The sequence below is a fragment of the Lissotriton helveticus genome, chromosome 3_1 (genome assembly GCF_964261635.1).
Source record: "Lissotriton helveticus chromosome 3_1, aLisHel1.1, whole genome shotgun sequence".
Lineage (NCBI taxonomy): Eukaryota > Metazoa > Chordata > Amphibia > Caudata > Salamandridae > Lissotriton > Lissotriton helveticus.
The window spans coordinates 1380512284-1380526546 of NC_136061.1; the positions used below are offsets into that span (position 1 = coordinate 1380512284).

Here is a 14263-nt window from a genome sequence, read left to right on the forward strand (position 1 = left end):
TCAACGAAAACACGAGGTACTAGGGCGGCGCGTGTCGCACGCTGAGTGTTCCCTTTTCATAAAGAACCTTTTATCTGACCCAGACAGTGTGAAGGACCGTGGCGCTACAGATGTTTCATCTTCAAGGAACCGGGCAAACCCATGACCCATCTCCTTTACGACCCTAGCTATGTTCAAGGCGATCTAGTCTCGACCACGCGCGTGGTCAAGGGCAAAGGTCGAGTTCCACACAACGACACCACGCCTTCCTCATTTGCTTATTCATTTATTTTTGGGAGTCGCTCGACAGAAAAAGTGTCATCGTCTGTGATGTAAACAAACTTCAACCCGGCCGTTGTGCGCTGGAGTAAAACTTTAACCTGGGATTACATAACGTTCGCAGAGGGAAAGATGCTGCAAGAGCCAGGGAGTTTCGCCTCGCAGGAGGCGGAGGCAGAGGGCGGGGTAGGGCAGGCAGTGCGCTGACGGCAGCCGGACCGTCTTCAGAGCCCGGCAGCAGCAGACCAGTGCACTCATCATGGGAGCTGGGGAAGACAACTCGGTCGCTCTGAAATCCAAGAATGGTAATTATAGGGCTTAGCTCGCGCTCTTGCTTTAACATATGGGGCGGATAATGGATTTATTAACTCTGTGCACTGCAAAGTGTTGTCCTGGGCTTTACTTGCCAAAAGTATCCCTAAAGTGGCGATTTGTGAAACGTTGCGCTATTTCGCGTCAAGAGGACGTTTCTTAGGTGATAAATAAGCAGGGCTTTGTGTGGGATAAATAAACTGGGGGTGGGGGGTGTCTCTTAGAGGGGCTTGGCCTATGTAATCAAGGGCGTGGCTTAAACACAACCTACAATTCTGTGCTTACAATAGTGTGCCGCCCGACTGGTATTTTGCTGCCTCTTTCCATAATTGCGTCCAAATACAATACAACCACTGACATTACATCTGAAACAAGTTAGCACTATTGGATTAGTCAATGGTTGTTTGCTCCATGAGCTAAATGAGTAATAATAATGACCGTTGTAAATAATATAGAAAATGCTTCAATACTGAAACTATGAATAACTATAAAGCTCAATTAAGAATGCTAAATCAAATTCTGAAATGTTTACTTTACTATGGGCTTTAAATATGTTTAGAAGCTGCAAATACTGGGCAGCTGGAGTCCATGCAGCAGCTTTAACGCTGTAGACCTGTTACATTTAGCGCCTGATCTCTGCCCCTCACCCTCCTGTCCCACCGCGGATTCCACGGCTTGCGCTTTCAGATCACTATCAGGTGATCATGCCTCCCGAATAGATCCGGGTTGTGGCAGCATGCTTAACAAAGGAGTCTATTCTCAGTTACTACTTCCAGGGCCAGTGATGAGGGCTTCTGCAGCTGAATTAAGATTTTTTTGCAAGGTGCAGGTGAGGGTAAAATGGGGAGCCCGATAGGGACCCTTCTCAGCACCTGCTTTTTAAAACTGCTGGTGCTGAGCACAGGACCAGGCCCACTTAAAGCCCTGTACATAATACTCCTATACAACCAACCATGGATTTTGGCAGAAAGCCCTACCTACACAAAAGGGTAGACAGGTCTTTACACCACAAATAAATCCCTAATTAACGCATGGCAAATTTGAAGAAGTTTCCTTTTCTTAAAACTTTACCAGCTTTGCATTTGTGCTTTACAGTACGGCATATTTACAATGCGAGAAATATATTAAAAATAATGTCTGAGCATAGTATTTTGTACTGGAAACCGTACAATACAAAGCTATGCTTTGCATCAAGCACACTATAGTGAAATGGTGCATCTGTTGTCTCAAGGCAGCCAAAAGTGTGCCAGAGCATAAGGAGGGAAAAACATGATCATATCTTACTAGATGTGTCTCTGTCCTGCTGCCTCCCTTTCAAGCAAAGTAGTGCAATAACTTTTTTTGCTGCGCTGTGTTGCATTGAAACTTAGTAAATCTGCCCCTTGCAGTTAGGTCTACCACCACAACTTCTTTCTAACTTAACTTGCTATCGCTTTTTTTTCTTCTGCTCAATTTTCATTTTCTTGATCCTGCAAGAATGCAAGAAGAATGCCTCGGCTGGAAAGAGAGACACATATATAATACTGTGCACAGTACTAGTGGACAAAATCCCTCTTTCACTAAATAAATGCAAATTCAGATTACATGCTATGTAAATCATCACTGTGATCTGTGCCCATTTTAGGATGATTTGGGTGTTTATTAATTTTTCTAGTATTTGGCACTGTTTTTTTGGCCATTTTTAGGGTGTTGCTGTACTGTTGTGTCTGTTTCATAAAGAATCCGGCATTGCGCAACATGACAAACCTGGAGATTTTTAGGCACACAGAAAAACCTTTCTAGTCCTTCAGAAAGACTGCTTTGAGTGCAGCGAGGGGACTGCAGTCTGCAGCTACCTGTAACTGAGATTCACAGTGACTTTCCCAGGTGATCACCTAGAATACTGAACTTCTAATGATAAAAGTTTAGTTGATTCCAGTTGAATCTTGGACCCAGTTATTGGAATCTCCTCTGCGGCATTTATACGAGTCAGGTGTTAAAAGTTTCAGTTGCTTTCATTAGAAACAAGACATCAAGTAAATTGAACAGTTTTTCGGGGCAGACGGGATGTACTGGGTGAGTTGTGGGCTGGACTAAGTTTTGGTCCAGAACATTATGTCAGGTATCCGAGTGTGAAAGGATGGAAAACATGCCGCCCTCCAAGATCACTATGGGGGTGCTTTAGTGTTTGTTTTGCTCAAGACCCACATGTTACATTTCCATTCTAGACCAATCTGCACATCTTACTGCAGATAAAGATCAATAAAACAGAGATCCTTTGTGTTTTGGAACTCTTGTAAATCTATCTGATTGAGAGAGGGATCAAGGACATTTGTTAAATTTCTTCCATAGGAAGGGAGATCTGAAGGGCTGGAGGGGCTTATCCAGGGAAGTTACCAGGTATATTGTTGTGGTATCCTGCGTGATACAAAGTGCCGACATGAGATTTTGGCTGTGTTTTTTTACTAAATAATTTCTCTTCCCAAAAACACATCTTCCATGTCAAACACGGGAACAATTCTAAGGCCAAAAGTTGACCAGAATGCTGTTACTCATATTTCTGTTCTGTACACAGTATCTTCTGTAAAGCAGCATGTAATGTTTTTAAATTATTTTCTATTCAAAGTTCCTATTGCGTTTCAAACAACCTGTGTCTGGGGTGGTCGGCCAATTATTATCAATTGTGAAATGCCTGGTAGACCAGCCCCATCAGCCACAAAAGGGCTGAGCTCACAACTGATTGTAGGATAAATATTTTGCAAAGTGTTCCGCCTAAGAAAAAATTGTCTCAAGACCCTACTTGGATAATGGAAGGTTGGAATTGTTGTGTTTTGAGTTTGCTTCTAAAAGCTAGGTCATATAGTTAAGGACTGTTACCACTAGAGAGCTTGTTCTGCACAAGTGATGCTTTAATTGAGCAAACAGTAAAGGCAATATTCTACAGATTCACTTTGCTTAGATGAGCTCTTCCAATCGGCATGACATTTGCGGATGCCTGGCCTGAAGACTCCACTTGTTGTCAGATAAGGACTAGGAGATGGTACATAGTCGGTGTGGTCCTTTCGCTAAAGCCCAACCTAGTGCTGCTGAGGCACAGCCAGGGTGAGAAAAGGTGACTCATTGAGAGCAGATGAGTTCTGTCAGATGGGCCCCATTCTAGCTAGACACCCTGCCAGACTTTCTGGGGCTAGTCTAGGTTTAGAAGGTTGATTGGAACAGAAAGTGCCTTGCTGTTTGTGGGCGTGAATAAAACGAACATTCACTCATGAACGATCTCAGAACTATAACTCTTCAGTCAATTCAATATTCGACCTCATCGCTCCATTTACGTGAATGCAGGATCAGACACACTTTATATTGAGGAGGGTGCTCAGGAGTGATGAGTTCTGGAAGGGGATTGGAAATGTGGTGGGTGGTTTGAGCTGTTTTGAGAAGAGATATGTGAAATCCTGGGTGTTTGTGGACTGTATTGTGACATTTTAACCACATAGTTATAGGATTGATCATTGGCATATTTGAAAATGGCGCCATGGAGCATGGTTTTAAGTTAGACTGACACTCTTGATTGGAAAGCTGTTAGGTAGAGAGCCGGATATGGTCAAATACTGCATATTTAGGGACAGGTTGTCTCGTCTTATACTTTGTTTCAGCATCCCGTATTTATTGTTGCACTGCTTCGACAGGACCGCCTCATATAAATATCTAGGGGTCCACATGGACAGAAGGAGCTTGTTCTTAAAACACAGAGACGAGGTAAGAGCTAAAGCTCTGACAATCCAGGTGGCATTCTTAAATCTCTCAAGGCAGCTATCCGGCCCAAGCTTGACCCCTCTTATAACAGCTTTGTGAACAAAACAACAGCAAGAATTTTCAAACAAGTGCTGAGCCTTCCAAAAACCTCATCCCCTGCTCAAATACGACTTGAGTTTGGTCTCGAAGATCATCAAGCTTTCGGGGCTAGAGCAATCATCAGGTTGTGCAACAAGCTATGCACTTCCAGGGAAGGAAGCTTGGAGGCTATATTGTGGCAGGAAATTTTAACTAGTCAGCTTGGGCGATCATACAGATGCTACTTACAAGATTACTTAAAACTCTTGGACGTAGTAGAAATGCGGAGCTCCAACCCATCGCAGCAGGCACTCAAACTTTATAAAGGAAACACAGAGATGATGGAAGGAGTGCTGAAACTTTTCAGACACTCACCCCAAGTCACAGATCTGGGATGAATCCATCATTGTTCTTTAGCTCACTTCGCCACCTCAGTTCAGATCCAGCTATATGCAAATCAGTCTTGACCCTGTGTCTCATAGGAACATTCCAGCCCGAACTGCCAAGCCAGGTCTTCCCTGAACCGGAAATAAGCACCCTGGGACCGGTTTTGGGTTAACAACAAGCATCAGCCAGGCTAGTTTGAATCCAGTGGCAAAGTGAGGAAGGGATTGGTGGGTGGGAGGAGCACTCAGGGTTTTTTCAAAAGTTTTAACAATAATACTGAAATGTTTTTGATATTTTTGATATTTTTCTCTCAGCGTGCTGCTAAGGTAGCACGTTTGTCTTGTCCGTGCCTGCACTAGAAACTTATCTTAAGTGTCTGGGACACTTAACCTCAGCGCACTGTCGCTCTGCGCGGTTGTAATACAAACACTCCGCCTAGAATTTTTTCTCAATAAACACAATTTTTTTGCTTTCAAGAATGTACTTTTTATCGTAAAATTAACCACAAATGATTCGGTAACTTTTCCTCAGTTACATAATGCTTTCATTCAAAGGTTTATACAATACTAGAAAATTCACATTGTAACATTTTCAAACAATAACAATAGATGACTTTATCATGATGCCCAATGCATTTCAAGCTCTGACGAGCTCTTCCTCAGGGGCCTGTGGAGTGAATTATACGTATGAGTTATTCTATACAACAATAATGGAACAGGAAACACTACATCACTATGTACAAGGTGTCTAAACATTGAAAACATGCTTTGCAGGTAAAAAACACACATCACCATCACCTCAGTGAAAGCACCTCACCGTGCTGAAAGAAACCCAAAATCACGAGGAAACAAACTTACTAAGCCGTAGTCACCTAAGACTTCAATCTAAACCCTAAACAAATGTGGGAAACAAATGAAAGACCATGTGAAATGCTGCTTTCGACTATCTAATAGTCCAAGTGAACTGGCCGGCCGGTCACACAGTTCTCTCTTACCTTATGGTGAACGCTCTGTGCCAAACACGTGGGGATCTGCTATTACGGAGATTTAAACTGATCTGCAAAAACAAACCATGCCACTTAACCCTGGGTTTAAAAACCTCGTGACCGAATGTCTGCGAGGACAGAATATTTAGAAGCCCCTTACCGGATTCTAATGGGCTGCGCTTCAAACTTTTCTCCACTGCTCTACAATACTCCGTAACTGCTGCACAATGTGCCGACACGCTGTGTACAACGCACCGCGGTCTTCCTCAATCCACAACGGGACGACTGGGGGTATAAACACTGAAAACGGACTCAACTAACCAGCTAAAAATCTTTGTACACAGCGTGTCGGCACATTGTGCAGCAGTAAATATTCTGTCCTCGCAGACATTCGGTCACGAGGTTTTTAAACCCAGGGTTAAGTGGCATGGTTTGTTTTTGCAGATCAGTTTAAATCTCCGTAATAGCAGATCCCCACGTGTTTGGCACAGAGCGTTCACCATAAGGTAAGAGAGAACTGTGTGACCGGCCAGCCAGTTCACTTGGACTATTAGATAGTCGAAAGCAGCATTTCACATGGTCTTTCATTTGTTTCCCACATTTTTTTAGGGTTTAGATTGAAGTCTTAGGTGACTACGGCTTAGTAAGTTTGTTTCCTCGTGATTTTGGGTTTCTTTCAACACGGTGAGGTGCTTTCACTGAGGTGATGGTGATGTGTGTTTTTTACCTGCAAAGCATGTTTTCAATGTTTAGACACCTTGTACATAGTGATGTAGTGTTTCCTGTTCCATTATTGTTGTATAGAATAACTCATACGTATAATTCACTCCACAGGCCCCTGAGGAAGAGCTCGTCAGAGCTTGAAATGCATTGGGCATCATGATAAAGTCATCTATTGTTATTGTTTGAAAATGTTTACAATGTGAATTTTCTAGTATTGTATAAACCTTTGAATGAAAGCATTATGTAACTGAGGAAAAGTTACCGAATCATTTGTGGTTAATTTTACGATAAAAAGTACATTCTTGAAAGCAAAAAAATTGTGTTTATTGAGAAAAAATTCTAGGCGGAGTGTTTGTATTACAACCGCGCAGAGCGACAGTGCGCTGAGGAAAAGTGAGGAAGGGACCCACGTCTGGGCAAACCCTGCCAACTTAGGGCAAACAAAGCAAACACAAAGAGAAGATGGACAGAGTGCTGAAACTTTTTAGACACTCACCCCCAGTCACAGATCTGGGTTGAATCCATCATCTTTCTTTAGCTCACTTCGCCACCTCATTTCTGACCCAGCTATATCCAAATCAGTCTTGACCCTGTGCCTAATGGGAACAGTCCAGCCCGAACTGCCAAGCCAGGTCTTCCCTGAACCGGAAACAAGCATCCTGGGATCGGTTTCGGGGTAACAACCCCCATCAGTCAGGATAGCCTGAATCCATTGGCAAAGTGAGCAAGGGACCCATGTCTGGGCATACCCTGCCAATTTAGGGCAAACAAAGCAAACCCAAAGAGATGATGGATGGAGTGCTGATACTTTTCAGACACTAACCCCCAGTCACAGATCTGTATTGAATCCATCATCGTTCTTTAGCTCATTTCGCCACCTCAGTTCAGACCCAGCTATAGGCAATTCAGTCTTGACCCTCTGCCTCATGGGAACAGTCCAGCGCGAACAGCCAAGCCAGGTCTTCACTGACCTGGAAAGAAGCATCCTGGGACCGGTTTCGGGTTAACAACCCTCATCAGCTAGGCTAGCTTGTATCCAGTGGCAAAGTGAGCAAGGGACCCACGTCTGGGCATACCCTGCCAACTTAGGGCAAACAAAGCAAACACAAAGCAATTATGAACGTAGTGCTGAAACTTTTGAGACACTCACCCCCAGTCACAGAACTGGGTTCAATCCATCATCGATCTTCGGCTCACTTCGCCACCTCAGTTCAGACCCAGCTATGTGAAAATCAGTCTTGACCCTGTGCCTCATGGGAACAGTCCAGCCCAAACTGCCAATCCAGGTCTTCCCTGGACTGGAAACAAGCATCCTGGGACCAATTTCGGGTTAACAACCCTCATCAGCCAGGCTAGCTTGAATCCAGTGGCAAAATGAGCGAGGGACCCCCATCTGGGCATACCGTGCCAACTTAAGGGCAAACAAAGCAAACACAAAGAGATGATGGACAGAGTGCTGAAACTTTTCAGACACTCACTCCCAGTCACAGATCTGGTGTGAATCCATCATCGTTCTTTAGCTAACGCGCTTATAGCGCAGCCTCTCCCCCCGCGACGCTGTAGACCATAGCTGCTTGTTGTGCCCACTTGTCGCCCGTAATGCTGGCAACCGCACCATTGAAGAACCCCTGGTGGGATGAGGGTCCCAGGGGCTACGCTGCCTTTCTAGCTTTACCCGCTTCTTCCTTCACACTCAGGGGAGGACTGCAACCCCCAGAGTACACCGCTCATACAGCTGCTGTCGCGAGTGACGGGAAGGCGTGGCCAACGTGCTTATAGCACAGCCTCTCCCACCGCGGCGGGGGCGTAGCCCGGACGTAGCCAGGACCAAGGACGGGCCATCTGTGCCCATCAGGGGCCGGGCTGGGCCAGCCCGCTGAAGTTTGAGTTGTTGGACAGTGTGGGTTGGAGTGGGGACCGGGGTAAGCTTAGCTGTGGTATATGGACACTATGAACAAACGTAAACAACAGCAGGGGCAGGGGTCGTGGGGACATTCCTTATCAGGGCAGAATCAGTGTTAATGCACGAAAATTGAGCTCACTGAACGCAGGCTATCGTTAGAACCAGTAGCTCCCATTAGCACACTTGGCATCTCCCCACTCCCCCCCTGCACGAGTTAGTTACCATCGAAGCCTCTGTCCAGCATAGTGGTCTGCTTTCTCCATCCCACAGCTGTCACGTGATCTCCTCTTCCCCCAATACAGGAAATTTGGAAATTCCCTTAACACCACCCTGGTTATCACCAGTGGTCAGAAACCTAGCCATGTAACCATTGCTGAACCACCGTCCAAAAAGAGGAAAGCCCATTGACCACCAAGAAAACAACCACATGCCTTTAAGATCTGGGAAACACAAGGGGGAGTCTACTGTGAGCATTAGTTGTACGATGGCCAGCAGTGCTGCAACTAGCCAGCCCCGCTTAGCGGATGCATGCGTTTCCTCCCACTCGTGTAATGAGGTAGACCTTTGCACTAGGATTAAATCCAAACTTTCGGCACTGTTCGACCCCATATTAAAGAAGTTGTCCCTGATCGAAGAAAGGCTTGATAAAATAGAGTTGGGTATTTCTAAACTCCCCCCAAACAGCTCCTATGGGTCTACGGTGGGAGGAGCCACAACACTTTTGAGTGAGAGGCCAGTGGAAGTTACTAGGGGTCCGCTTAGCAATTCAAGTTGCTCCATATCCATGTCCGGTCCTGTTACGCAAGTTGCACATTCTGATAAACCGCCCAGACCATAAAACCTACATTCCTCTCTTTGAATCAGAATGAGAGACCGAGTAGTCACCAGGCACATCCGCTCCAACTCTCCAGCCCTTTGAGCACCCATCCCTTTCTTCACCTACCACCAGAAGCCACTCCCTATATAGTCGTTCTGACTAACGTTCCAGTGCCCACCCCTGGTGGGCGGGAACACTGGTCTACGTTAAGAAACAAGGCACTATATTTGCTGAGTGTTAGGACAGGTATTAAGGAACCTCTATTTCATGAGTTCAAAATGGTCCGCCGAGTCTCTTGGGTGGGAAAATCCCACAAGTCTCTCCCAGGCGATTGTGTGGTTATTAGCTTTAGATCCCCAAGACTGGTACAGCATATATTGGAGAGGGCGGGCAATTGTTTCATCAAGGAGGACGACTTTATTTGTGTCCCGTTGGGTTTCTTCTACAAAACAGTAGGGATCATTGGACATAGTGAGAGGAGGGGTGAACCAAATATGTGTGGCCAACCTATCTGCCAGATCCCCGCCTTCCAGATTCCCACTAGTAATCGATTTGGGGCCAGATGTAGGAGCCCTAATACCGGTCGGAAACGGCCTATTTCGGCCGTTTCCGACCGGTATTAAGGTTTTCAGATGTAGGGGGCTTAAAATGACAGAATCGGTATACTTACCGATTCGGTAAATTACCGAATCGATAAATATACCGATTCTGTAATTACAAATGTAGGTGGCACACTTAACAGTGCCACCGGCCCTTAAGAGTCGGTATTTTACCACACAATCCTATTGTGTGGTAAAATACCGAATTCAGGTGTGCATGCACATCTGTGCATGCACACCTGTGCAATGTGACACACAGACATGCCCTTAGGGCATGTATGTGTGCCACATGGCACACAAGCCTGTACTTGGGGTGCTAGAGGGTGTCAAAGTGACACCCCTGCACCCTTGCAGGATTCGGTATTTACCGATTCTGTAAATACAGAATCGGTATTTCCCATTGATTCCTATGGGCTTCAAAGCCCATAGGAATCAATGTGAAATACCGATTCTGTATTTACAGAATCGGTAAATACCGAATTTTACAGATTCGGTAATTCAGATTTTAAAATTACCTACATCTGCCCCCTTCCCATTTACAGACTCTTAAATACCGAATCGGTAAAATTCGGTATTTAAGAGTCTGTAAATGGGAATTACCTACATCTAGCCCCAAATGCCTTAACCTCCATGGATGAGATAGACTGACTTAAAGCCACTGGTGGCCTGACTTTAGCAGGAGTCTTAGGAGCCAGGGGATTATCCAGGTCATTCTTGGGCCGTCTCGACAAAGCCCATACAGGGCCCTCTTGTATTTAGGATGTCTCTGACTCCGGTTCTACCGATCGTAGTCCTATAAATCTAGGGATTGCATGTGATACAGGGATGATTAAATAACCTGAGGTGGCACCAAGGGATACTACCACCATTTCCTTGGCCAAATATTCTAGCACCAATGTTGTTGCCAAACAGCATAATTTTTCTCCTAACAAGTTAGTGGTTGTGGCTAGCAATATGGGTACATCTGACCTACTTAACACCACCGTAATACATCAAGTACATCCCTCAATGTCTCTTTCTTCCTGGAATGTAGCGGGATTGTCAACCAAAACTGCCTCAACTGACTGGGCAGTGTTTATAGATAAACTTGATATTTTGTCCTTCCAAGAAACCTGGTCGCTGACTCCCATTTTTTCCCCAGGTTATCTTAATTTTTTTAAACCAGCTCTGGGGGGCCAGAAAGGTAGGCCGTCCAGCGGACTCACATGTTGGGTCAGGCAGTCAGATGGATGGGTGGTGCAGGAAGTCTACATCAACAGTCCCGATATATTGGCATTGCGGATAAGAAAGGCTGATGTGCTAGACGCTCTGGTACTTAACGTCTATGCCAGTGGGATGTCTGGGGGTAGAGCTTCAACTGTAGTTGCAGACCTTGACAAGTTTTTGGATAGTTTGGGGGGCGGCTGCAATTTAATAATAGTGGGCGAGTTTAATTGCACGTTTGAGACTCTCGACCATGATGACGGAAAGAAGACGCTCAATGGAACATCCCGCAATTAAATCTAAGCCCCATCAAAAAGTGGACCGAGGCTGCATTACAGCTCAAAGGGTTATGTTTGGAAAGGAGCCTCAGAGAAGTCAACTGAAGGACGCACTCAGATAGCAAGGATACCCCCACTTTCAGCAGTGGAACCAAAAGTAGTCGTATCGACTATATATTTCTTAATGTTGAAATCTGGTCCCTTATGTTAGACATGAAGGTCCAGGAGCAGATCGAAAGTGATCACAATCCGCTAATACTAACCCTTAAGGTTCCTCGCCTATCCAGTAGTGATTCTAGGGTCGTTGAGGAGAGGCTAGTAGAGGCCACTCTCTCCAACGATATGAGGAGAGTTACATGGACTAGGATGGTGGACAATAAGGGCGATTTGGCTGAGATGAAATCTCTGGTTGGTCACTCACTCTCCATTTTACATGATTGCGACTCCCAGGAGGTGGTTAACCGCCTTATCCCCGAGGTTCACAATGAGCTGTTTGGGAACCTTAAAAAGTTTTTTATCAAATCCAATAAAAAAACGAGGGCCTTATCCACTAAGGTAGCCGCCTGGTATAACAAAACCTGTAGGGAAGCATACAAGTTATTGGCTAAAGCCATTAGATCACAGGTAACTGGGGACATAAAAAATGCCAGAATTAGGTACAACATGAATGAGGTGGTTCTGCACACCTTATTTCTCTAAAGTTAATCCAATGAATTATTACCAGTCTTGAACTTGCGTGCAGAACTGGGTAGTGCTATACCCTCAACGCACTTGACGTAATACATGAATATAGGGAGCGCAGAATCCACGCTCCACTCCCAGCTGCACTGCGTAATAGGATATTAAATCCAACCAACTTATCATTGTTTCACATTATTCAAAGTTCGTCAGGTAACTGGGGACATAAAAAATGCCAGAATTAGGTACAAGGCATCCCAGCAGCAGGCGAAGAAGCACTGGGATGAATCTCAATAGCATAATCTGCTAGAAGCAAGCAACGAGCAAAATATGACCCACTTCTGGCATCTTGTTAAATGGGGCAGCGGAGCAACATCCCAAGTTCCCATAAATCACGTCACCCTGGAGGCGTGGGTGTCCCATTATGAGGCTCAGTTTTCAGCTACTAGTTGTAATGTCACTGCCATCTACCAACCCGTTTCCGATACCAGTGCATCTTTTACCCTCCTCGAGGTGGAAAACGTGCTAAGTCAATCCCACGAGACCGTGCACCAGACCCAGACTGTATCCCGGCCGACTTGTTTGTATCGGATCAAGAGAACTGGGTCTCCTACATAAAATACCTTTTTTTATGCAGTAGCTAATGGCGCACCTACTCCCGAAATGTGGTCCGGGGCTGAGATTCTACCTATACACAAGAAGGGAGACCGCTCGCTACCAGGCAACTACAGGCCAATAAGCCTACTCGATTCTATCCAAAACATAGTTGCAAGGCTTGCCTTAGTCAGAATACAGGCTTGGATAGACGAGATGGATATTCTGACCCCATTACAGGCAGCGTTCCGTCCCCATATAAGCACCATTGACCAGGTGTTCAGGTTTGTGTTTGTGTATTGGAAGGTAATCGCCATTGATGGTGGTACGATCTACACGGCCTTTGTAGATCTAAAGACCGCGTTTGATCTAGTCCCACACAGAAAATTGTGGAGTGCCCTTCAGGCACTGGGGATGCTCTATGAACTATTGAGTATTCTGGTCAAACTGCATGAATCAAATTATGCGCTGGTCCGATGGGTGAAGCAGGGGAATGTTACCAAAAGGTTTGCGGTTACCAAGGGTGTCCGTCAAGGGTGCTTTCTGGCCCCAACCAAGTTTTCACTTTTTATTAATAGGGTGGTCCATTACTTTACATCTCAGCCCACTAATGCCCATTGCTTACAGGAATGAAAGTACCACTGCTCATGTTCGTGGTCGATACCCTGTTGCTTTCCAGGACTCAAAAAGGCCTGCAGGTTGCACTGGAGCGTTTCAGGGTTTTCTGTCGCGAGCATGAGCTTGAGGTAAACGTGGCCAAAACGAAGTTTATGGTGTTCCATAGGTCAAAGGCAGTGAGGGGGATGGTACACATGAATAATGTCCCCTTGGAACAGACTGACACCTTCACCTATTTGGGGTTAACATTGGGAAAGAAACTGACCTTGAAACCCCAGATTGACTTGCTGACACTCAAACATTCCCAACTTGCAAGTGCATTCTTAAAAGAGCATAAGCTTTCCAAGACTATGCCCATAGCCCCGGCACATAAAATATATAACCTTAAAGTAGGTTCATCAATGTTGTTTGTGGCAGAACTATGGGGTTTTAAAGATTTAACTTCCTTGGCTGCTGCCAAAAACAAATTTTTAAGAGCCTTGATGGGCCTTCGCAGTCTACTCCACAGCGGCCTTTATATTTGGATTTGGGCTGTAACAAAATCATGGACCAGGCACGGTTTAGACCGGTAGCTTTCTGGAGAAGACTCTGGAGTACTCCGAAGCTTACCCCGTTAGGGAACCCAGCGCCCCGTTAGGGCGCTGGGTTCCACAACTAAAATACCCTGGATAAGGAATTTAAAGTACACACTGATCTGTTTGGGGATGAGCAAACTGTGGGAGGATCCAGTAGTTGCTGTCTTCCCCTCGACAAAAGGATTTGAAAGAAGCAACCTACTGGAGTATGGTTAGACTGCAGCAATTTACGCAACATCATAGCAGCTCCTTTGCACAGGTTTTTATCGACCACAAACATGAACCAAAACTAGAATCATACTGGGACATCATTACAAGACATACTGACAGGAAGTTGTATCATCAGTTCAGGGTGGGTTCTCATCCCACCAAAGTGTTTACCAATAGTTGGTATTCCCATAAGGATGACAAATGTCCTTTTTGCCCAACCGAGATTGAGTCACTAGCTCACATTTTCTTTGTATGCCCTGCCTATAGGTCACCTAGGCACAAATGGTTGAAAAATATTTGCAAGAATATGGGCTTC

The 14263-nt window shown here is 45.3% G+C and overlaps 1 protein-coding gene across 1 annotated transcript in view; it reads left to right on the forward strand.

Moving 5' to 3' along the window:
• The first annotated feature begins 426 nt into the window (after positions 1-426).
• Positions 427-14263, forward strand: part of SLC15A2 (solute carrier family 15 member 2) — a 603602-nt gene continuing 589765 nt past the window's right edge. The window contains exon 1 of the mRNA XM_078682022.1: positions 427-563. Coding sequence (XP_078538148.1) covers positions 518-563 — 46 coding nt within the window. The 5' untranslated portion in view covers positions 427-517. The remainder of the gene's footprint in view (positions 564-14263) is intronic.